We start from the raw sequence: 24,815 nt of genomic DNA on the forward strand, positions 1-24,815 counted from the left end.
ATAATAATACTAAGCTAGAGAAAACATGAAAAAAATTGCATAATATAACCAATTAGTTGATAATATAAAACTTATTGTTGATAATGGTTTTGGTAAAATGTTTGTTATCTATTGATAACTCAACTCGCTGTTATAAACCAGCAAAATATCAAATCAGTGACTTCATTAGCATATTGAAATCTGAACTGTGAATCTAAAGAAAATAGTTGAATGAAATATTTTCAGGTCTGGAATAGAGAATTAATTTGTTTATTCCTACTCGAAGATTCTGATAAAATATGGGTCGACAACCCTCCGATAAGCACACGTTTAAGAACAAGATATTTAACATATAATTGACAGCCGAAATTATTCATGAAACTTTTTCTTTTAATTGTACAATATTATAAAAATGAACAACCTTTCTTACTCCATGAACATTTCTCGTGAAAATTTAGACGTCAGATTGTTTTTATTTTAAGATTTTGAGAATGTATTTATATTTTGTTTCTTTCTTCATTATAGAACTCGGGATATTATACCAATAATAAAGAAAATGACAGTACCAGAAAAAGTGGATATTACTCCCGAAGAAATGGAAAGTGTTGAGAAAGTAAGAAAATCTTGTGACATTATTTTTCTATGGTAGTTTGGGTTTTATTTTCAAATAAAAAATTATAAGTGGCTTTTTAAGCAGTTAATATGGATTTTCAAAGCTCTTTCGCCATTGAAAATAAAAAAGCAACAGTTTAAGTGTCTCACACTTGAAACAAAGCTATATTTTGCAATTATATATCTCTTCTTACCTTGAAAAATTATCTGGGCAATTAACAACGGACAATTAACTTTATTTTAAAAATTAAAAAGCTTTTTAAAAAATCGCCAATTTGTAGACATTTGTCTACCTATATGAAAATTAACAAAATCACTGTTTTTCTCAGTTTGTGAAAATTATACGAGTCTAGATAATGCAGCACTGAAGTAAGTTTCTAAATATTAAAAAATTAGACTACAAACACTTTTCATTTCAACAAAACTGTGGCTTTTCTATTTATTGAGGTTTTTAACCATTTTCAGAATAAGAATTTTCAGAATTTCATGCAACTACAGAGCTTTCAAAAAACAGCCTTAATAAGCTTGTTCTATACCCACATTCAAGTTTGTGCACATAGTCACGGCACTCGATTTTACAATCCAAATTTTTGAAAAAAATGTGTTTAATTTTTTATATTATCAAAATTTCACTATTTTTTCATACTACTATTTTTTCACTTTCAATAAAAAATAAAAAAGTTTTAAAAAAGTTTAGGGTGATTTAGCCCAGTAATGTGTCTTTCCGCAATGAGTTTGGTAAAGTTAAAAAAAATATGTAGTTTTATAATGTGTGAAAAATTTACTAAATGCTGTAAAATTTGGTAATTTCATCATGATGCCTTACATCAGTGGTTCCGTGGTAGAGTTTAAGAGGTTTTACGAGTTAGTATCTACTTTTTATACCTAGCGATAAATTTTGAAGCCTCTGATTATACTTAAATTCAACGTATAATTCTTACATTTTCTAATTTTTCGATTGTATTTATGAAATTATTTCACGTAAAATACCTATGGAATAGAAATGAATGGCTTACTAAACTGCGAAAACCATATATTTTGATTTTATTCACCAGAATTATGAAGTTTTTTTGCCAAAATTGTCATTGCGACACAGAACAGTAATTTTACCAGAATTATTGGCCGAACAGAAATAATTTGTTAACAAAGAATAGGGCAAGTGACATTTCTGGTCCCTTTCTTATGAGTAATAAGTGAAAAGCAAATAATTAAATATAATAATAATAAGTGAAATAATAGCAAAGTGTAAAGCAAATTTAATAAAGAAATGACAAAATTTAACTGTTGAAATCTATTTCAGATGCGAGCACGATTTAAAAATGATTTGCCTCAAGCAATGTATGAAGATACAAATTTATTTTTGAGATTTCTAAAGGGTAAGTGAACTTTTTTTAATTATTATATTAAAATAATTTAAACATCATATTCATAGATTAATAATAAATAATGAAAATAAGTTTCTTTGCAACATAAAAAAAATTTTAATGTATATATGTAACTAATTTAATTTTTATATTTCTATGAAATAATAATGAAAAAAGCTTTTTTTAATTATTTTAAATTTTCTATTTTTTGTTATAATTACTATTTAAAAAATGTGTATTTACTATCTTTATTTGTAAACTGCTTTAGATATTTTTCAGTTAGATATTTAAATAGCACAAATAACTAAAAAAATAATTTATGTAAATAACTTCTGCTACAAAAAAAATATTTAATTTTTAGATTTCTTTAGAATAACAATAATAAAGAACATTTTAATTTTCTGTAATCTATTTATAGCAATTACTATTTAAAAATTGCCGATTTGATTATTTATAAAATGTTTTGAACATTTTTCTGCGAGAGATTTAAATGAAGAAAAAACTTTTCTGATAAATTATGGAAACAACCTTAATACTCTATATACTAATTTTTTTATGTGGCACCATAAACTCGGATATTTTTATCTAATGTCAATACTATTATTAATTATTCTTTTAAGTTGCCTCAGGAAATAATTTAAGGAGCGTTGAATAGTTAATTATACGTTAAGTATTTATTTAGAATAATTGTGTATTCTTATAGAAATAAAAACTTTGCTAAGTAATTATTTAGATTTATTTTTGATACTTTATAAAATGGCTGTTGGAGTTTTGAACATATACGTTGCTATTTAGGCCTCATACTGTCATACCAATTACTAATGACGGAGCTTGACTGTTTTTTGAGCAACATGATATATATGTTGTACGATACTCTTAAGGCTCGAGAGGTGCGTGAGGCAGTATTACAGAACGTAATGGAGCATCGGGATAAGTTTTCTATTTCATCGCATGACAGAGATGAAAAAATTTTTAATACTTCTGCGGCTACTATTCTGAAATGACACGAACTCATACTTTGGTGTGTGTGATTTAATAGTTGTCAGACAGATTTTCAATATTTTGAACAAACACATCCTGAAAATAGTAAATCAAAGTATTTCTGCACGGTCAACAGCTAGACCAGAGTTTTCCAACTGGCCCCGCGTGCCGCATCCGGCTCACGAATCCTTTTTTTGTGGCCCGCGAACTAAAATATATTAGTTTTCATTTTTTTGCGGACAATTTTCGCAAAAAATCTATAAGGGTTTAAAATACTTTTCTCGTTTTTTAAAAAAAAAAAAAAAAAAAAAAAAAAAAAAAAACTACTACTTTTTTTCGTTTCTGTGAAATTTCCCATACCAACGGTGCAAAAAAATTTATTTTTCAGGTTTTGCATCCAAGAAAATATTTATTCAAATACAAAGATAATCGTGTATGTTGCTCTTTTTTTTTCTTGCATTTTGTGAATAAAATTTAGCATGTGCGTATCAGAAATTTTCTCGAAAAGTTAATTCTCCGATTTAACTTTTTGAAACCACTCATTTTGGACGAAATTATTTACATTTGTAAATTTTAGAATTAATTGAGTTGTTACGATTTGAAGGGAGGTTAAGGAATTAGAATTTCAAAATGTATTTGCGCTGGGCATTCGGCTTGGTTAGCATTAAAGTTTATTTGCTATACAAGATAATTTTGAAAGGTGACCTAGCTGGTCGTGTGAAGCTGCTAGTACATAATAAAATTAATTTTCTTTATAATAAGATTGAAGTGAAAGCTACGCATGCTAAAAGAAAGCCGTTTAATTTTCATATTTCTTTGGAATAACTACGACACGAGGCATCTTTAACTTTTTTATTGCTATCTGAAAATAGTTTTTTGTTGTTTCTTTTAGTAAACTATATTTACCGTTTTTCAGCGAGAGACTTCAACCTCAGCCAGTCTGAAATCATGCTCAGAAAAGTAAGTTGCCTTAATTTGTATATGTTACTGAACGGAATAACTCTGGGAGAGATTCTGCACTGAAGAAAGATACTGAAATTCCTCTACCATTGTAGTTTTGATATTTTCTAACCGATTATAAATACTTGGTCGCTGTATGAAAGACGTGAATAACACCGTGGAGCATATTTTTTAAGAGATCTCAGATTTCAAGTCTGCAATCAGCTTCCCTTTCTATGCTACAGATTTTTTTAAATGGCAGTTTTAGTCTATATTTGTCGAAATGTAAACATCAATATAAAATACACTTATGAAACTAGATACTGATTTTTAGTGTTTTATATAATAAAACTATAATTTACTTTTATTAAATATTTCGTAGATCATTAAATTGCTTAAGGTATCTGCCTGCCTTAAAATGACCGATTTCATCAAATAATTCGAATTTCTGTTTTTTGCATTTTTGAAAAGAATGAACTCTTAGGATTCTAAAAATGCTTTGTTTTTAAAATTTCGATAATTAGAAGCAAAGTTATAGCTGATTTTGAAACCGGAAGTGAGATTCCGAAACACCGGAAGTGCACTGAAAACGTCAAAANCTTAGTTGCTAAGTAATTATTTAGATTTATTTTTGATACTTTATAAAATGGCCGTTGAAATTTTGAACATATACGGTGCTATTTAGGACTCATACTGTCATACCAATTACTAATGACGGAGCTTGACTGTTTTTGATCAACATGATATATATGTTATACAAGGCTCGAGAGGTGCGTGAGGCAGTATTACAGAACGTAATGGAGCATCGGGATAAGTTTTCTATTTCATCTCGTGACAGAGATGAAAAAATTTTTAATGCTTCTGCTGCTTACTATTCTGAAATGACACGAACTCATACTTTGGTTTGTGTGATTTAATAGTTGTCTGACAGATTTTAAATAATTACTAAGATTGAATATTTTGAGCAAACATGTCCTGAAAATAATAAAAATTGAAGTCAAAGTATTTCTGCACGGTGAAAAAAATCTGGTTAGTATATTGTTTAAAATTAATTAAGTTGTTATGATTTGAGGGGAGGTTAAGGAATTGGAATTTCAAAATGCATTTGCACTGGGCATTCGGTTTGGTTAGCATTAAAGTTTATTTGCTATACAAGATAATTTTGAAAGGTGACCTAGCTGGTCGTTAGAAGCTGGTAGTACATAATAAAAGTAATTTTCTTTATTATAAGAAAGAAGTAAAAGCTACGCATGTTAAAAGAAAGCCGTTTAATTTTCATATTTCTTTGGAATAACAACGACACGAGGTATCTTTAATTCCTTTATTGCTATCTGAAAATAGTTTTTTGTTGTTTCTATTAGTAAACAATATTTACCGTTTTTCAGCGAGAGACTTTAACCTCAGTCAGTCTGAAATCATGCTCAGAAAAGTAAGTTGCCTTAATTTGTGTATGTTACTGAACGGAATAACTCTGGGAGAGATTCTGCACTGAAGAAAGATGCTGAAATTCCTCTACCATTGTAGTTTCGATATTTTCTAACCGATTATAAATACTTGGTCGCTGCATAAAAGACGTGAATAACGCAGTGGAGCATTTTATTCCTGTTGAGTGATATTTCTTAACAGATCTCAGATTTCAAGTTTGAAATCATCTTCTCTTTCTAAGCTACAGATTTTTTTAAATGTCAGTTTTAGTCTATTTTTATCGAAATGTAAACATCAATATAAAATACACTTATGTAGCTAAATACTTATTTTTAGTAATTTATGTAATAAAAATATAATTTATTTTTATTAAATATTTCGTAGGCCATTAAATTGTTTAAATATGAGTTTTTACATGCAGGAATAAATTTTAAATTGATCGTCATAATAATGCTACATATCACAAGAAAGTATTAAACTTAGAATTTACATCAAAAGCAATGGTGACCATTATTAATTACTTGATTACATTTTAAGCGCATAACTTAACACAGCACATTAGTATTGAAGAAAGTGCGGCATCTTTCCTGGAATTACTCCGTATTTGTTTCGTAGCTATTCGTATATTTATTTTTTAATAATGATATTTAGTAGGTACTTTATGATTCTTTATACCTAATTATTTCTTGCATCACTTAAATATATAAAAGAATCGCGATAACGTTTGGGTTAAGACACTGAGTTGTTATTTTGACGAACCAGGTACTTACAGGTAAGAAGTACCGTCACTGATGGTGCCGTTACTTTTTACCATTTTTTATCAAACATGCTATGGAACAAAAAAAATCTGATATACCGCAGTTTTGACTGCAATAATTACCCTAAAATCACTGAATCATTCTAATTAGCAAAATATTATTATAAAAATTACGGTTTTAGATTTTATGGACGATGCACTCTAAGTGCCAGCATTTTATATCGTGATTTGATTCAGGATTTTTAGACTGTGTGGAAAGTGAAGGAGGACAACACATCGCCGCCTTCCCTTCACATTTCGGCTTTGGTCTAGAAATCGTGAAGACTTAACTTCCATGACACCCAACCCCTGGATGACCCCGCACCTTCTGGACTAGCTGTTGCGGGAGTACATTACTTCATGTTGGTATATAAGTTTTGAAAACACCTATCATCCAGCAACTAATCACTATATTTTAATAGTTCGATTATGATTTGAATATTGATAAAAATCACTCTTATTTGCATTGATGGTACAAAAAATAATTTTAAATTTTGGTTCTAACGCTTACAATTCTCTTTCTTTTTTTTTATTAATGCCAACATGTATTCATAAATCATGCCTTAATGTAAATCTTAAACTCAATGGAGTATTAAAAATTTATTTATTATATACCAAGCAATTCCGTCACTAGTCATATAGTTTTAAGCATTGGTTTCTTATAATCTAATTAACTATAACAGACATCTTTAATTTGCAATGCTTCTGCTAAAAATAATTTTAAACAATTCAAGCTCTTTTAAATGTTTCTAATCTTTCCTATAACTACGGACACTCAGAAATTATAGTTTCCAAACAAATTAAAATAGGAGCTTTCCTGATGTTGTACCAAATGTTAGTTCCTTCATAATTTGACGTTGATTATGGTGATTAGAAACAAACCGTGAAGGATTTTCCCCAAGTAAACGTCAAAAAAAAAAAAATTTAAATGAAACGCTTTTCAACAAGTCGTATTCTTTAACATACAGTGACAGTTAATTTATATACAAAAATAAAACGAGGTTCATTCATTTATATTCATTACATTAGAGTTGTATGACCGATTTCAATCTGGGTTTTCGTGCTTTTTATAGTATTTGATTGTCAGTTTCTTTGAATGATCCATTTGAGAAAGTAAAGGGAAAAGTTCAATTTAGTTATTATTTTTCTTAGCTTTCCTTTTACTTAATTACGACCAAAATGACAGCTAAATTGCTTCAAATTATAATTTTAAATAATATTTTTGTAATTATATTATTTTTCTTAACGCGAAAAGTGTGGACATGCGTATTAAAATAATTTTCTAAACATGTTTCGATTGACAAGAATTTAAGTGAATCAATTTCTAATTCATTATTTTTTAGAACAGTATTTATTTTTTAAATTGTGTTTCAAAAAAAACTTTTAATATTCTTTGGAAAGAGGAGACGTAATTTAACTGTCGCCATATAGTAATGACCCTTTATTGATAAATGACCCTTTATAGTACAGTGGGCAAACAATAAACGAACGACACTGAATAACTTTTAATCTAAAGATCGGATCTCGATGTTCTAGGACTCCATCTTAAAGGTTCGAGGAGGTAGTCGTAAATATGCTAATTAAGTAGCGCAGACGATATTTTAAGTTAGGAAACCAGGCACAAAAACCTATTTTTTCTGAATAAACATACCTCTTTTTCGAGAATTCGGATTTCTGAATCCTAAAACATAAGGGGTAGCAGCAATCTGGGAATTACGTCGAATTTTTTAATTGCGAGCAAAAATAGTTTAATTCGCTTTAAATGCTCTCGAGATATGGTGAAATATGCAAAAAGTAAAATTAACAAAAAAGTAAAATTAAAGAGGGATTCAAACTCTGGACCTCTCTTTTGACCAAACTATTGGGACCATATTTCCCAGATTGCGACTACCCCCTACAATTTGGGGATCAGAAATCTGAATCCGTAGTAAAAAGGTTATATTATGTTTTTGTGTCTGATTTCTTAACTTATATTGTCAGCTTTAATTAATTCGCATATTTGAGGTCACCTCTTTGAACCTTTAAGAGTTAGTCCTGGAACGTAAAGATCCGATCATTAACATCAAAAATTATTCAGGGTGATCCGTTTCTTATTTTACTCACTGTACTTCAGCTACCGCCAATTAACAATGATCATTTATTAATTTTTTTAATACCTTACTTTTAAAAGTACGTTGCTATGCCAAACGTACCTACAAGTGATTCTTAATATTCCGAAATAATAATTGATGAATAAAACGATGGAAAAAAGGAGCGAGTTGGTTCTTTTTTCTGAGAAAATTCTAAAATTACGGTGTTATGAAGGTGAATGTCATTTTTACAGAGATAGTGTTTGCACTCCTCTTCATCTGATCCGCTAAGACATGGACTAACACAGATTTATTGTTGTCGTTTAAAAAAGAAAATAAATTATCTAATCGTTCACATGAAATATGTTGTATCCAACGAAGTAAAGACCACGAAAAAGACAATTTAATCTTGTGCTCCATTGCAGATCTCTTTCGCCAAATGTTCAATTCGGCCTCCAAGGAAAAGGAAAGTGAAATTATCTCCCATATTTTCACACAGTTTATTACACCCATAGGTATAAAGTTTGCCCCCCTTTTTAAATATTTTCACCCCTATATTAGTCCGTGATTACACCAGAACTCTGGTAAACCTGGTGAAGGAACAACCCTTTTTGCAGGATCCGATCCAGGTGAGCCAGAGGACTGTTAAACCTAGAATAGTGAGCAATCTGGCACGAGCGATTACTCACCGGGACGGCCGGGTCACTATATTAACAGAGGACCACCTATTATATTGTATATAGTTATGTGGATTCTTCCTTCTATATAGTTTTTGTATCTAGTTTATTTTTTATTTGATAACTTAACAATGGAGTCCCTCCAACCTCTTCTTTAATCATTTTATTTCATATTGTATCAATTTATGCCTAACCAAATTATGACAAAATAGTTTCGATGAATCAGCTAGTGGCGCTTCGCACCAAATGCTGAGGTTCCACGCATTTCCAGCATTCCAGCTCCCATATTTTTTCCCTGAAATATTTTTAATTGAAAATTCAGTCACACTAACGGATAGTTACTGTAAGCTATTAAAATAAGTAGTAATTATGAACATTTAAAACCACATTTATACTTTTCAATTTCGTCACCCATTTTGATGTTTTTATTACCCATACACTCGCTTTAATGACTAAACACCAATTGAAACTACCAAAATAAAAGTACTTGATCTATTTAAATTGTTAATTCGGGTCAATCTTGCTTTACCCAGAGCTTTGTTTAGCATGGCAATTTTACTCAACAAACTTTATAAACAAATATGTTTTTTCCTTTTTTTTCTTTTTTTTGCGCACGCAACTTCCGTCCAATAACTCTTTTTTTAGAGTTTCAAAAATATCCGTATGCCTTTTCACATTATATTTTACATCCTTTAGTGTCAGAGATGTTTACATTGTATCAATAAAACATTCAAAAAATTATAATTTTTCCAATAGCATTTGCAGTGGAGAAAGGCAAAGAAAGTTGACACAATAATTGAAGAATTCAAGCCCTTTGAAGTAAGTTATTCGTGTATTTCAGAATTAATATATCTAAATTATGGTATGAGCGAAGGAAATAGAATGGTTATTTAAAAATTTCCTATACTACTTGAAAAAGTATATTCAAAACTATCAGAAAATTTAAAAAAAATTACCGTGTTTCTGGCACTATTTAAACACTAAATGGCCCGGTATTTTTTTCGGAGCGAGTTGGCAATGCTTTTAGTAAAATGAACCATAAAATATAGTATTACCTGATTAAAAAAATTCATTCACTTAAAAATCAAGCAAATTGGGAAAAAAACAGTCAGCAAGTTTTAGGCACTTCAAAAAAATAGCAGCCATTTTCAAGACTTGTCATACGTAAATGTTTCACTCATGGCAAGTCTTAAAAATACAAAAATTTTCAATTAAGTACTGTCTTACGGCTTCAGTTTCTTGGGATTATTTAACAGAAAATATAATGTTATAATATGTGAAAAAATTTAGTGAACTTTTATAATTTTATCATGATACCTTAGAGCATGGCATAAAAACCATACCTTCGGTTAAATTTTCTTTTCAATTTTGTCTTTCTTACTAAAAGTGTGGTAATAAGAACTTTAATTTTGAAAACCGAAATATCCGGTAAACAGTTTCAATATGAACATAAAAATTTCTTTATGAATGATTTATAAATACCGCATATTTTGATGCTATTTCAAAACTCTAGGTCTTCTTTAAGAGAAATATCATTACCATACAGTACGGTAATTTTACCAGAATTTTTTTCTCCACGTAGACTGCTTCTTCGCGTAAGCTTCACATTTTGAGAAAAATATTTGAAAAGCTGGTTTATACATCAGTATATGTATCGCCGGTGGTTCATATATGGAAAGAAAATTCTTCGCCCGGTAATTCATACTCATAGCATTCAGTGTATTGTATTAAGACACAAAAAAGTAACTACTTTACCATAGACACGTTTTAAAAAAATCGAAAGGAGCATGTAACTTTTTTATGCGAGAGGCAAATCAGTTAGAAATTTTCTATTGAAATTAAATGTTAATGTCTTTAAGCACAAGCAGAAATTATTTATTTTAGCAATATTAGAAAATATGACATGAAATCAGTCAAGATCACTTAAATCTGCAACTGGTAACAAATTCAGTAAGATCAAAACTATTAAGAAGTAAGAAATAAATAAATGAAAACTATTATTTATAATTTAGATATTGTTACAAATATATTCTTGGACTATCGAATAAACCCTTTTACTTACAAAATTGCGAAGCATTTATTTTAATATAAAAAAGGGTTAACGAACTTGAGATAAAGAAAAAGTATACGAACCCATTTTGTTTTTCTACATTGCAGCAATTCTTTTTGGATAAAACGAAATGGCTAGATAAAAATTGATTAAGTACTTAAACACTATCTCTGTGTGTATGCTTATCTTGATCGAAAAACAACTGTATGAGACTAACGTTAGCAAATGTTTGCAAAAGGAAGTTTTACTTCAAGAACTATAGTATATTTGTCTTTTTTCGCAGAATTTTATTCGCATATAGTTAACATGTAAAATGAACTCAAAAATAAGTCGATGTTTTTTCCTCGGTATTTTTTATGAGATGAATAAATTTGCTAAAAAATAAAATAAATAAAAAATGAAACAAAAATATACACTTTTATTTTAAGGGTACTAAAAAAAGATATATGTCCCCTGGTTAACCGGAATGGTAAAAAAAAATAGGGAACTAAATTTTAGTCAAATAGAGAAGTATTTCTTTTTCACGGAAAAAGTTTTAAAACTAAAAATTGCTCTTCATTTATCTATTCTCTTAAATTATTTCAGCATCAATTACAAAATTTATTATTTTCTTTGTAAATTATTTTAGCGTCCCTGCAATAAGAAAAAGCATAATCACAACTATCAGAATATAGTAAAATTAAGCATGTTTCTGGCTCTATGGGAACATCAAAAAACGCGATATTTTTTACTGAAGCACTTTAATTATGATTTTGGTAAAATGAACTACAAAATATTGTTTTCTAGTTTGTGCTAAAATTTGGTAAATATGGTCAAATTTGGTGGCAGTTTAATCATGTTACCTTAGAGCAAGGCATAAAAACTATTCATTCGGTTAAATTTACTTTTCAATTTTGTATTTGTTACTCAATGTATGGTATTAAGAACTACTAGTGGGCTGCGTCCCCTGCTCGCTAACGCTCGCCAACCCTTAAAAATTGCTACGCAATCTTATTTGGTTTGCTTCACAAACCAAGCTCGCTTCGCTCGCTACTAACTTAGGTGCATTGCAAATGCACAAAATTCTAAGAATTCAAAACAATCATTTAAATCCATGTAACAACTTTTTTTTAAAAAAAAATAGTAATACTTTTTAGTAAATACTAAGTCATTAAAATAAATTTGAATTCAAATAAATGACATGTAATTCGTTAAACCTATTAGAAATGTGCTATAGTATAAAATCTTAAAGCGTAACAGCACGACTGAGACTCATTTTTCAATGAATAACTAATAACAATAATAAAACAAATAAATTCGTGATATAAATCAAAAATCGTCAAATAAATTCGTAATATATAAATTCGTTAAAAAAAGCGCTTTCGACAAAATACTGAAATAGAGATCTATCGACAAAGACTACTCACTTCTGCCTAGCTTAACAGTATGAGATTGCAGCATCTGAATCGTTATTTCAGTTTCCGGTTTTAAAAGCGCTATATGTTGAGCCACCTCGGCTAGATTTAGCATGTGACATTTTTAGCGGCAATCATTGGTCGATTTCCTAGCGTTGCCATTCGGGAAGTTGTAATGAGGCTTTTTTTTGTCGCCGTGTAAGAGAAATGTCTATATAGATTATTTTGAAAATTGGAAGTTCCGTTCAACTGTTTATAATGAACGGAAAATTAAGAAATGTATGGTTTAAACAGCGTACACTTTGAATTACCAGAAATGTATTTACTATACAGCACGTTAATTTTACCAAAATTATCTTCTTCGTGTGGGTATAGACAAAGTAACTAATACTTTTGATATACTTTTTGTTTCATTTTTATTGATTAAAATGTGTTCGATGGATTATTGTCACCAAATAATAAAATTTTATATAATTTTAGAAATTTTTTACCACTTACATATTAACAATTAGAATTCATTTACTGTTAGAAGAGGCCCTTTTTCTGACATAATAATACTATTTGCCCAAAAAATGTTCCTTTTAAGTGTCGTGTACAATCTCTTATAAACAAACAGTTGTGAAAAGTAACTATTACATTTAAATTTAATTTTTGTAAATTCCTTTATGTAAAATTAATATAAATGTTTTTTTACAGGTTCTAGAAAAATACATGCCTATCAATGCTTTTGCTTTTGATAAAGAAGACTCGATATGTTATTACCTACCTGTGTCAAAGTTCGACGTTAAAGGTAATATTTCTACTAATCATTTATTTTCGTCTATTTTTAATTTAAAATTTCTTAACCAATTAATAAACTCGTTGATTCCAATACATTAAGGAAGAGGTTGAACAAAATAAACTCAAATCAAAACGAGGTAGCTACTAAAAATAGAGTACATGAGGAGTAGCGTAACATATTTAGAACAAAGAAATAACTTTTGTCTGCTCCATTTGATTGAAATTTTGATTTTTTTAAAAAGTGGAACATTCCAATTTACTTTATCGTTTTTAATATTGTTGAATAAATTTCTTACAGTATATAAAAAAACTGATGATTGATGTCTAATTCATCAAGTAAATCTTGTTACATTAAAACCAATTCCTTAGTTTGGCGGAGAGAGTTGAAATGCTTGGTCATTTTTTTAAATCAGAACTTTTACTAATTACCAAAAGGCCAATTACCAAGAAATTTAAATACGAAGCAATGAGAGGGATGTGAAAAAATTTTGAAATGCTCGTCTCTTTTTTTAAAAAGAAAACTAGAGCCAAATTGATAAGATTAAAAAATTTTAATTTATCAGAGTTTTTATTCATGGTTGCGAAAATGCAATTTTTGAATCCTATCTACTCTTGCTTCTAAAACGCATTATTCCAAAAACTATATAAACAAATTAATGTCTAATATATTCAAATCTTCGCTTAATATAAGTCAATATCTTTCCATATTATTATACGTTACGCTTTTTGTACCAATTCATAACAATAGCTACTGCAAATGGCAAAAGTATTTACTAGATAGTACAGCGATTGGGTTGCTTGGGAACACTATTACCTTAGCGAACAGTAAAATTACCAAATGAATGATTTAAATACCGTATACTTTCGTAATTATGGTTTTGTTTACCATATTTTTGGTAATTGTGGTTTGTTTTTTTTACCGGAAATGTCTTTACAAGTATGGAAATTTTGCCAATTTTTTTCGCCGTCTGGAAAGTCACCAGATGTAATTACCCTTTTATATTGTTGTACTTTATACATTAAAATAACCGTGTTTTATTCATTTTGCTTTTAAGGGATTCATAGATCAGCAAAACCATCTGATATTGACAGCTACCTAATTCGATCACTCGAACTCGGCGAAAGAGCCATAATAGAACGAGCTGAAAATGTAAGTTACGTCTACTTATATGTCTATATAACACAAACATGTAATGGTCTAATAGTTTTCCATTGTTGTCAGTGCATTTGGCCTAAAACCGACATGATAGCATTCAGTTTTCCATTGTTCTCAGAGCATATTTGACCTAAAACCGACATGATAGCTTAGAGTTTTCCCACATTTCCAATTCAATAATCCATATTTTTTTATGGTTACAATCAGCATGAAATTAACACAAGCTATTACAAAGATATTGTTTTCTTAAAAATATTTTTGTATCCCTAATTTAAAGGTATTTTTCTGCAATTTTAATTTTTCTCACTCTACTCTGCTATTATTATTGCGTTTTTGATATATATATATATATATATACAACCATACGTTATATATATATATATATATACAAACATACGTTTTTTTGCTATAACTTCACAAAATATTCAATGGAAATAAACAAATTTTTTGGAGAAATTTAAAATTAATTACAAAATTTAAAGAAATTTAATTTATAAAATTTTATTTCACGATTTCAAAATGTTTTTAAAAAAATTTTAAAAACTGTGCAAGATATAAATATTTAAGCTAATTCTTTTTTACTGCGCATGCACAGAAAAATTTAAAAAAGGTTTTTCCTAGCTTTGTAAGGAATCGTATTTAGGAACTAAAAATGATAGCCTTATTTGAATATCTTAAAATTTTTAAAAAATTCAAGCAATTTTTAGGTAGTTTTTGCACTTTTTAACGAAAAGCTCAAAATGATAAGGAGTTATCCAAAAATTTCATCTTGTACTATTAAACAATATTTATTAAAAATGAGACTATCATTGTGGGGGATCACCCCCCGTAAAAGTATGTTTTCCTTTGCATGTTTTCTTTCTTTATTCCATCAAACTTTAGTTTCCGGGTGATTATTATAAAAACCTTTAAATAGAATTTTTAAAGCATATCTTCCTCGTAATATCAATAACCTTGTAACATTCCTCATCATTAAATGTTTCGCTATTTGCAAATTTTTAAAAAATGAATATTCAAAATTGTATGATCAAAATTATCAAAATAATCAAAGCTTATATTATCACCTTTTATGGTCATTCGATGGTTGTGTGCTGGTGGCGATAAGGTCAATAATACCTTACTTTAAAACTTTAAACTCCTGTATTTTAAAACCACATCTCTCAAAATAATATATATACCATGACTAAATAGATTAATTTATGTTAAATTGCGTCAAATTGTTTGAACACACGGCATTCTTGCATTTAATTCCGGAAACTAGAATTTAATTTATACCTTAGTTACAATTGTCCTTAGTTCCTTTAATTTTTATAAAAATCTTCCCATTCTTTCAGACATTATCCGTTTTTTTCGGATTTTGTACTTTAATTTAAATTCATAGACAAAAGCAACAATACTGCAAAATTAAAAAATTTGCATACGTTTAATACTTCATGCACTTTAAACTGAATTTATTATGTCTGCAGAGATAATCGTTTTTGGAGACTGCAGTAAAATGGAAACGCTCACATATCTCAAGAAGTAAACCTTAGATCAAAATTCTAGAAACTCAGAAGTTACCCATTTTCACCTTGCGATAATAGCGCCATCTTTGAACTGAAAGGATAAAATTTAAAGGTTTAGTAGGAATATTTTTTTCTTAAGAATCCAAATCTGCAGTTTAAAAAGAGAGTTCCTATTTATTATTTTGAAATTGGCTCATTTCCGGGGATGAATTATGGGAGTTTGGAATCATTGAATGCATCCTTTTATAACCGGTGTTGAACAGCCGACCCAATTCTGAGTTAACGACTATAAATATTTCACAGCCTTGTAACTTTGAAGGCAAGGAAACACCTGATTCAGGCAATGGGACAAACTAATCTTCTTGGTGGACTTTTGATGAAACCAACTCGCATTTGCGTTACATGAAGAGAAAAACCACGAAAACCACGTGCAAGTAAGTCCGATGGTAAATGGATTCTAATCCATAATTCGTCTACCACTGAGGTTATTTTACATCAACTCTGTGGTCAGTGCAAACTGAGAACAGAATTCTCGTCAACACGCTGCCGCTAAGATTCGAACCTGACGTACTTCATTGTGAGGCGATTACTCGATCCTCTTTGCTACCATGGCTCTAAATGCGCCCTTTAAAAATATTACACATGTTCATACTCAGATTTTTGATCTGATACGTATTTATTGAGAATTTTGTCGATTTTTCATACTTTTTGAACGCCCTGTATATAAATTTTAAAAAATACTTTGTTTCAGAGAAAAGGAAAACTTCCCGGATATGTTCTAGTGTATGACTTGGAAGATTTACCATTTGCTACTGCCACTGATAAAAAAGGTAATTAACTATCGCACGTTTCTAACAATATTTTTTTATTTAGCTTTTACAATTTTAAAACCAAACAAAGTTTTCAATATCACCTGATTAAACTTTCAATTTCTTAAAACAAAACATCGAAATTTAATAAAAAAGGAAATAGTTATTCACAAGAACTATGACTTTCTGCATGGTTTCCTTACTTTAACACTAATAATTAATACTTTTAACCCTTTGTGATATATTTAAACCTTTGTTTATTGGCATTCAATGAGACTGGTGGCTAAGAGCAAGCATACAGCTGTAAAAGCTTAATGTCTAACAATTACCTATTAAGGTTTCAACTTAGCCTTCATAAAAAACACTCATTAGATCAGAAGTTATCACACGTTTCATTTATTATTATTATTATTATTATCCAGATCATTAATAAAAAAGAAATAAATATTCACGGAAACTACGATTTTTTATTTGATTTCGTTACTTAAAAATTAATTAATTAGCATATTTAACACTTTGCGATCGTATTTTGTTGACATTCTAATGTTGTCAGTGGAAAAAGCAAAACGGACACTGCCCCGAGGTCCCATAATGGATAGACGAATAAGAGAAAATCATTAGAAGAATTAAAAAGCACAGAAAAATAATGAACCAGCAAACACTAATTAAAAGTACACATAGTAAGACTTAAATATGAAACGCCCACTTATGAATAAAAATAGCTACAGTTACAGTTAGAATAACCAAATCAAAAGAAAATATAAATCGCCAAATCAGCTTTTCAATTCTTGTAATGATTTTCTCTTATTTGTCTATCCATTCCATTATGGGGCCTCGGGGCACTGTCAGTTTTGATTAGTGTGTCTCCTAAAGAAGTGCTGTATTGCCAAAACACATATCTTTTATTTCATTGCTTTTTATTGCTTTTTCCTGCTTTAATTATCTGTTTGAATATCTATATTACTATTACTATTATTATTCTTATTATTATAACTACTACTACTACTACTGAATGTAAATCATAACTCAAAGATATTCAGGTTTCTTAAATTATTTTAATTAGATGTGGACATTTATTTGAAACTAATATTCATTTCTGATTTTTTTTAAATTTATATTAAAGCATATTTTTAATATTTCAGGTATTGAAGATCTCATTAGAACGGCAAAAATTATTCAAGACAACTATCCAGAACGCCTAAAAGCTGTATTGATCATTAACGGTAGGTACTTAGAATTTCAGTAAGGGGAAAATTTTATTTTCATCACCTTTATCGATTACATATGTAGATAAAGTTTATATATTTTTTTTATCAGTTATATATTTTTCCTTTTGCAGAAAATGTAAAATTAAATCATATATTAAGTCTATGATTCAAATCAGCAGTTAGATTATTTTATAGAGTGTGTAAATTATTTTTTGGATGATACTAGAAAGCTTCACCCCCTGCTCCCTCTACTCGCCAATCCCCATTATTGATCCTTATACATTGTTCATTTTTTTTAACGTCAATATTTCCACAAAAACGCAGATCATTTTAGTTTTAAAAAACACAATTATTTTCTCTTTTTAAAGAACATTTTGTTAATATGTGAATCACCACGAAAAGGACAAATACCTGGAGTTGTAAAAAAATTATCAGAAGTGGAAAATAAAAGTTTAGTCTAAAGAACACAGAATGTGTAACACAATAAGGAGAAATTAAATGCGATATAATTTTACTCGTTGTATCTGTCTGTACGTATGCGGGTATACCGTAGACTCTAAAAATATAATATTCAACATGAAGCCAAATGAATTCAAAAGTAAACAAGTTACGCTGCACGAGTTTTGACTTTTTAAATATATTTTTAATTTAAAGGCATTTAATTTAAAGGCTTATTGGCTTAGTGCAGGGATGTACAAACTTTTTTGATCGAGGGCAGAAAAAAACGGACCAAAAAGAGTTTGGTGGTCAAAGTAAAAACTTCTAAAATAAAAAAAAAAATTATATACAAGTTTTAATTTAAATATTTAATGGAAGGAATGAAATTGTGATTTCATTTTCAAAAGTTCCTTATATTGAGGTTCGAAGTGAGATGTACTTATTTTAAGGAACGAACTAAATACTTGTCTGTAAGTCTTCATCTGAAATGATTTATTCTATGGTTTATAGTTAAAAACACTTGTTCACATATATAAGATGAAGCAAAGTTAACACTGATTTTCTGGTCATGAAATATTAAATTTGGGAAACTAGATTTTTTTTAATTATCTGTAAAACTCCAACTTTGGCATATTTACAAGCAACTGCTTCAGATGATAGTTAGATTGCAACTCAATTAATTCAAGCTACAAATCCGACCTCACTGTTTCGCAATCTACTTTGAAACGCATGGTAGAAATATCTAATTCTGTTTGAATGGTACTGAAATCTGTGAAGTACAGTTCACCTGTATGTCTTCCGTATGTCTGCCCCTCGAGTATGAAAAATGCTCCTTGGCCTATAATTTACGGTTATTCTATAAAGAACTCACTTTCAACATTTTACCAATTGAAGCTGTCTGTGCCAGCTATTTCTGTAAATTTATATTTTGTAGAACAAAAGTAGAGAAAGTAAAAAGGTCACCAGTACTAAGTTAAAAAAGAAAGAACAAAAATAGTTACAATTAACAAGCTAAAGTTCTATCAGCAGACCGGATAAAACATTCCGACGGGCCAGAGTTGGCCCGCGGGCTGCAATTTGCCCATCCCTGGTTTAGTGGAAGTCATTGTTTTAAATTAAACTATTAATGATTCAATAAGTCAAATATTTTAAGGATTACATCTGTGATATTTGCATTGTTAATTACGTTGTTCATACTATGGGGGAAAAAAGTTCTTTATTGTACGCTGTGTACTGTTCTTATATTTTATGTTCGATAGTCCAGACTATCTGAATAATCAACGTGATCGCTGAAGCAAAGAGACTTCGTCACCAAATTAGTTCTCCTAAATTGATCAGAAAAAACCTGTTTTTTTTTTTTTTTTTNTTTTTTTTTTTTTTTTTTTTTTTTTTTTTTTTTTTTTTTTTTTTTTTTTTTTTTTTTTTTGCTTATAGTTATACATTTAAAACTTATTAATATAAAACTAAATAATTTAAAATCAGCGGTAATTGAAATAAAAAAAAATATTTTTGTTCAATAAAGTAAAATTAATTGAAAAATGGTACTAATTCATTAAGGATTAACATTAAAAAACGTCAATATTATTATCGAAGAAGATGAATATTAATTTTTGCAATGTTTATTAATTGATCTAAAATAATAAGCTATGTTCTAAAAGGCAAACTCAATAGTGGAATGGTACTATTTCATCAAAGAAAGCGTAAAACTTCGGTTTAACTATTATTGACGTCAATTATTACTCATTTATTCAGTTCTTAATTACATCGCTCGATTTGCTTTTCTTTCGAAGTTCAATCTATAATTTAAAATATTCTTTTCAAACTAATATTGCCATAATGAAAATGAGTAAAATAATATGAAAACTCACCGTTAGCAAAACTTCTACATTTGTTATTAGCAAAGTCTCTAAGTTCATTAACTTAAATCATAGTTTTTAAATCGCCACAAATAGTTGCTTCAAAACAGAATTTAATGCACACAGATTAATGTCATTTTAAGTATCTCGAATTATCTGTTTGATATGATATCGAAAACACGCTCATTTTTCCTCAGACCAGCTGGCAATCATTAGTAGCAAACATATTGGGGTGGTGAGCATTCGAATGACATAATTGGGCAGATGTAAAAAAGAAATCAGACGATAATACAGAAAATTACTTAGACCAATATTATCACACTTAAAACATTCTATAAATTACTTGTCAACAGATAGTTTACTTTAATGAAAAGCAGACGATTTTCTTTCTTTACCTTCTTCTTAAAACTGCTGCCATTTTATGATAAAGCTAGAGAAAAAACTGCTATCAATTTCATTAATTAATTGTTATTTTATTTAACACTCAAAAATTTTATATTTTGCTAACTAATGCTGTGATACCATGCATCAACTATTAATGACTTAATAAGTATTATTTTTTAAAACTTAATATTCTAATTTAAGAAGAAAAAAAGACCTATTTTTGAGAAAACGATTTTGTGAATTAACGTAATCAGAACCATTTTCTAATTTTCAACAATGGGATGCCTGCAAGTGGCGTAATGCGGGTATCTCTATCCTGATTAGTTGTTGAAACATGGCGTTTTTTTACGTTAGAAACAGTTCTTTGCATTCTATTTCGAGTAACCCAAGCCCGTCAAGTGACAATTCTATCAAGTAACGTATTTGTATTTCTACTAAGTGACGCAATCTGTGATTCTTACAAAAAGATGTCAATTATTTCGCTATATATTTCTCACTAAACACAAAGACAGCCGTGAAGCTATGTAGAACATAAACAAGCTAGATATGCATTGAAGTTACCAGGAGCACAAAACAAAAATTTATCACGGTTACAATAAAATATATGAACAAATAATAAATCTAAGTCAAGTAAGAGGCGTAGTAAATTTTCAACGATATGAAAAGTAAATATATATTCNTATGTTGTACGTTTTTATATATATATATATATATATTACATATAAATCTATTTATGTAAATCTATTTTCTGATAAACTACTAAAATGAGAGTTATTACTGTTTACCCCAGTGGTCCTTAGACATTAAAATTCATAAAAATCCAAGGATAAAAAACAAAATACTCGCTTACTATCAACAATAGATTATTTTAAGTTAACAATCGGTACTAAACCCGACATTATCATGCTTTTAAGCTCTCTATATTTTATCCGAATCTGTGATGTTTTGAAATTTATTTAGTTATTTTAATTTCTCAGAGTCTTTAAATACACCAAATATGCTGTTTATAAATATTTAATTTTTTTTCAGCATCCAATCTCTTCACAATTCCTTTTGCAATCCTGAAAAAATTTCTTGCACCAAACGTTGTGAAGAAAATACATGTATACGGAGCAGGTAAGTTATCAAAAAATAAATTTCCATAATTAATAGACTTATACCCACATTTTCGCCCTTGGTAAGAATGCGGGTATAAGTCTTTCACCATACAACAACAACAAGACATAAAAAAATCTGCCTGTTAATAAATGTAATTCTAAGCCTTTTTTTATGTGTGTCACTGAAAATTGATATACATTTTGCTTTAAAGGTAAAGTTTCAATCATTTTTCTTAAGGATTTACCTGAAAGAATTACCTTAGTCTTGAGTTTATAAATGAAGTTCAAATTGAAAACGAAACGTTGATAAATGTAACACTAAGCATTTTTTTATGTGTGTCACTGAAAATTGATGTACATTTTGCTTTAAAAATAAATTTTTAATCATGTTGCTTAAGGATTTGCCCTGAAAAAGTTACCTTTGTCTTGAATTTATATGGGCAGTTCAAATTGAAAACGAAGCTGAACAAAAAATAATGTGTTGAGTTCAATTAAATTTTTTTTTTTAAATCCAGGTGAAAAAGTTAACACTTTCGCTACTCACCCACGGGTTGGTCCTACATTATAAAAATTAGATAAAATATTTAATGTTACTTTAAATAAAAATCTAAATATTGATTCATATATCTAGTCAAAATGCTTTCATCATTCTGGTAACTTTTTAAAATTTTAATATGTCATAAGGAATCATTAGTTCAAAATATGGATCTCCGACTTATTGAATATATGTGTTCTTTGATTAGAATATCTTTGCATTGACTTCACGAACAGCTAATGAACAAAAAAAATTCGAACTCTTGTTTGTAACCATTGACGGAAACTTGATTTCCTTATAGGTAATATTCCGTGATAGTTCTTAAAAGACATTTAAAATAGCCTAAATTTTAATAGCAATTTAACAAAACTGTTTATGAAGTGATTGCTTTATTCGAAGCAATTTTCGAGTTTTTTATGGTGAAAATAATTTAATTAATATATAATATACTGACCCATTGTATATAAATTCAAGGTTTCCTTTTTCTTATTAGATCGTTGGAGGGAGCATCTTTTGAAGCTGATTGATGCTGATAAAATTCCGGCTTTTCTGGGAGGAAAGAAAACAGATCCAGATGGAAATCCCCTTTGCAAGTCAATAGTAAGCAATTTCATTTTAAAATATTTCTATCATATTATAATTATAACCGGAGTTTAACATACGAACTAATTCTGAGTTAACGACTATCAACGTTCAGCTCCCTAACCTTGCAATTTTGAACCCAACCCAGAAGATAAGAGAATCAAGCGTTGAAACAAACTAGCTTTCGTTGAGGATTTTTTGGTGGAATTAAATCACGATTGCGTTACAAAGAGACGAAAACCTGAATAACCTCCCTCGGACAGCAAGGGCGTCTACCACTGAGAATATTTTTACGTACTGTGGTTGATTCGAGCCCAATGCAGCAATTCATATCAGCCGGCACTGTTGGGATTCGAACCTGGTTTACCTCATTGAAAGACGAACAGTCTATCCCCTGAGCCATCTCGGCTCTTCTCGATCCATATAACAAAGAAAAAGAATGTAGTTGTTAAATCATAAGTTCCCAACCGTTGGGAACCTATCAGCTAAACCATTTGCGCATTGGTATTAGCGACTTTTTATTTGGCAAGGTATAGTTATTTAACGGCAAGCATTTATTAATGGTTAATTAATTACATACATTAATTTAATGGTATGGTTATTTAATTGCAAAAAAAGATCCAAATTTCTTCGATTGTTATGGGCATAAAATTACCTAATGAAAGTTATAAGGGTATTTTTATGTAAAATATTTCTTTATCCCTTATTTAATATTATTTACATTTAATGATTATTTATAAATTTTTCTTATTATTATTTTTATCTAATACTGTCAGAATGCCCGTTCTTCTCACGGGATGAATAAAAAAAAGAAAAGAATCAATAAATCAGTACTGAGAAATATTACGCAATCACTCTCAAAACTGAAAGGCATATACCGACACAATTTAGGATGGTAGAACCAAGTGAATGGTATTTTTAGAGGAATTAATAAATTAGAGAAAATAACATAAAGTGGTTGCGTTAATATTAGTATGTTTTTTGTAACAGAACTGTTTTTGTTTTCACTTTTATATTAACATATTTAGTATGCTTACATGATTTTGATTTCAAATATAACAAGCAAAGAATTATTAGTCCCATCTTCTTATAAATTGGTAATAAAATAATTCGGATACAACTTTTTTTTTCGTTCTGAAAATGTCACCTACCTGGTTCTTCCACTAAGTTTTTCAATTAATATAGCTAAAATAATTTAATTTTTTTTTATTTAATGTTATATGTCGTAATCTTCGGTGGTTATACGTTATTGAAGTTAGCAAAGCTCGTTGTCTGTAATTCATACCATTGGAATAAATAATAAATGTATTTAGCATCACTTGGTATGATGCTATTGCTCGCAGGCAATTCATGGTAGTTAAAATTTACAACCATTAAGTGATTTTCTCAAGTACATATCTCTTTCGAGTGGCTTTAAAACACTTAGTTCAACAGTTCCTGCATTAAAACTGATTTGTGGAGTTATAATAAACACCAAATATATATAAATATAATATNCTAATTTTGTATATATATATATATATATATATATTCTAAGAAAAAATGTAAAAATATAAGGTTAAAATAATAAAGTAAATGTTATGAGAAGCATCATCATCGACTCCATATTCTTCTCCTTAATAAAATTTGATAATTTTGAAGCTGCCAGTCATAACTCTCTAACTACATTAGATACAGGGACTCTACATCGAAGAAAAAACACATTTTTAACTTTTCTAATTCTATTCTATTTTGTTAAGTTGCTTATTTTTCTCTCAGATTAACTTTGCTGGTCCCGTTCCGGAAAGTTATCACTTGAAGAACACCAAGAATCCTCTCTGTGGAGATCCTCGTAGCAAAAAGCTTGTGATTCCCCGAACATCTACCATCGAAATTGATTTAGACATTGTCGTGCCAGGGTCTTTAATCCAATGGGAGTTCGAGGCGAAATCTAAAGATGTCGCATTCGGACTTTTCTTTAAGGAGAAAAGCGGAGACGACGTAAAAGTGACAGAACTGGTGCCAATAATAAGACTTGAGTGTGAACTCTGTTCTGAAACTGGTGTTTATAAATGTGAAATGCCAGGTACATGTAAGTATCTCAAAATATCCTCTAGAAAAACTTTTATGGCAATCAAATAATTTCTAAAACTAAATTTTTTTTGTTAATCGCAAGATAAGCTCTCAAAAAGGTAGTTTT

The 24,815-nt window shown here is 29.1% G+C and overlaps 1 protein-coding gene across 5 annotated transcripts in view; it reads left to right on the plus strand.

The window, feature by feature from the left end:
* The window catches only part of LOC107456327 (SEC14-like protein 2), a 71,691-nt gene that overhangs the window by 44,256 nt on the left and 2,620 nt on the right, over positions 1-24,815 (plus strand). For 3 of the 5 annotated variants that reach the window (XM_071183207.1, XM_071183206.1, XM_043049346.2), the window contains exons 2-12: positions 505-592; positions 1,892-1,967; positions 5,261-5,304; positions 9,599-9,661; positions 12,983-13,076; positions 14,122-14,216; positions 16,479-16,557; positions 17,679-17,759; positions 21,452-21,538; positions 22,548-22,654; positions 24,395-24,707. In XM_071183207.1, the coding sequence (XP_071039308.1) occupies positions 536-592; positions 1,892-1,967; positions 5,261-5,304; positions 9,599-9,661; positions 12,983-13,076; positions 14,122-14,216; positions 16,479-16,557; positions 17,679-17,759; positions 21,452-21,538; positions 22,548-22,654; positions 24,395-24,707 (1,096 nt within the window). In that variant the 5' untranslated portion in view covers positions 505-535. Of the gene's footprint in view, positions 1-504; positions 593-1,891; positions 1,968-3,852; positions 3,897-5,260; positions 5,305-9,598; positions 9,662-12,982; positions 13,077-14,121; positions 14,217-16,478; positions 16,558-17,678; positions 17,760-21,451; positions 21,539-22,547; positions 22,655-24,394; positions 24,708-24,815 lie in introns of all 5 variants that reach the window. The other 2 variants (XM_043049347.2, XM_043049345.2) reach the window with 1 other exon arrangement.

Source organism: Parasteatoda tepidariorum, chromosome 7 (assembly GCF_043381705.1).
Source record: "Parasteatoda tepidariorum isolate YZ-2023 chromosome 7, CAS_Ptep_4.0, whole genome shotgun sequence".
Lineage (NCBI taxonomy): Eukaryota > Metazoa > Arthropoda > Arachnida > Araneae > Theridiidae > Parasteatoda > Parasteatoda tepidariorum.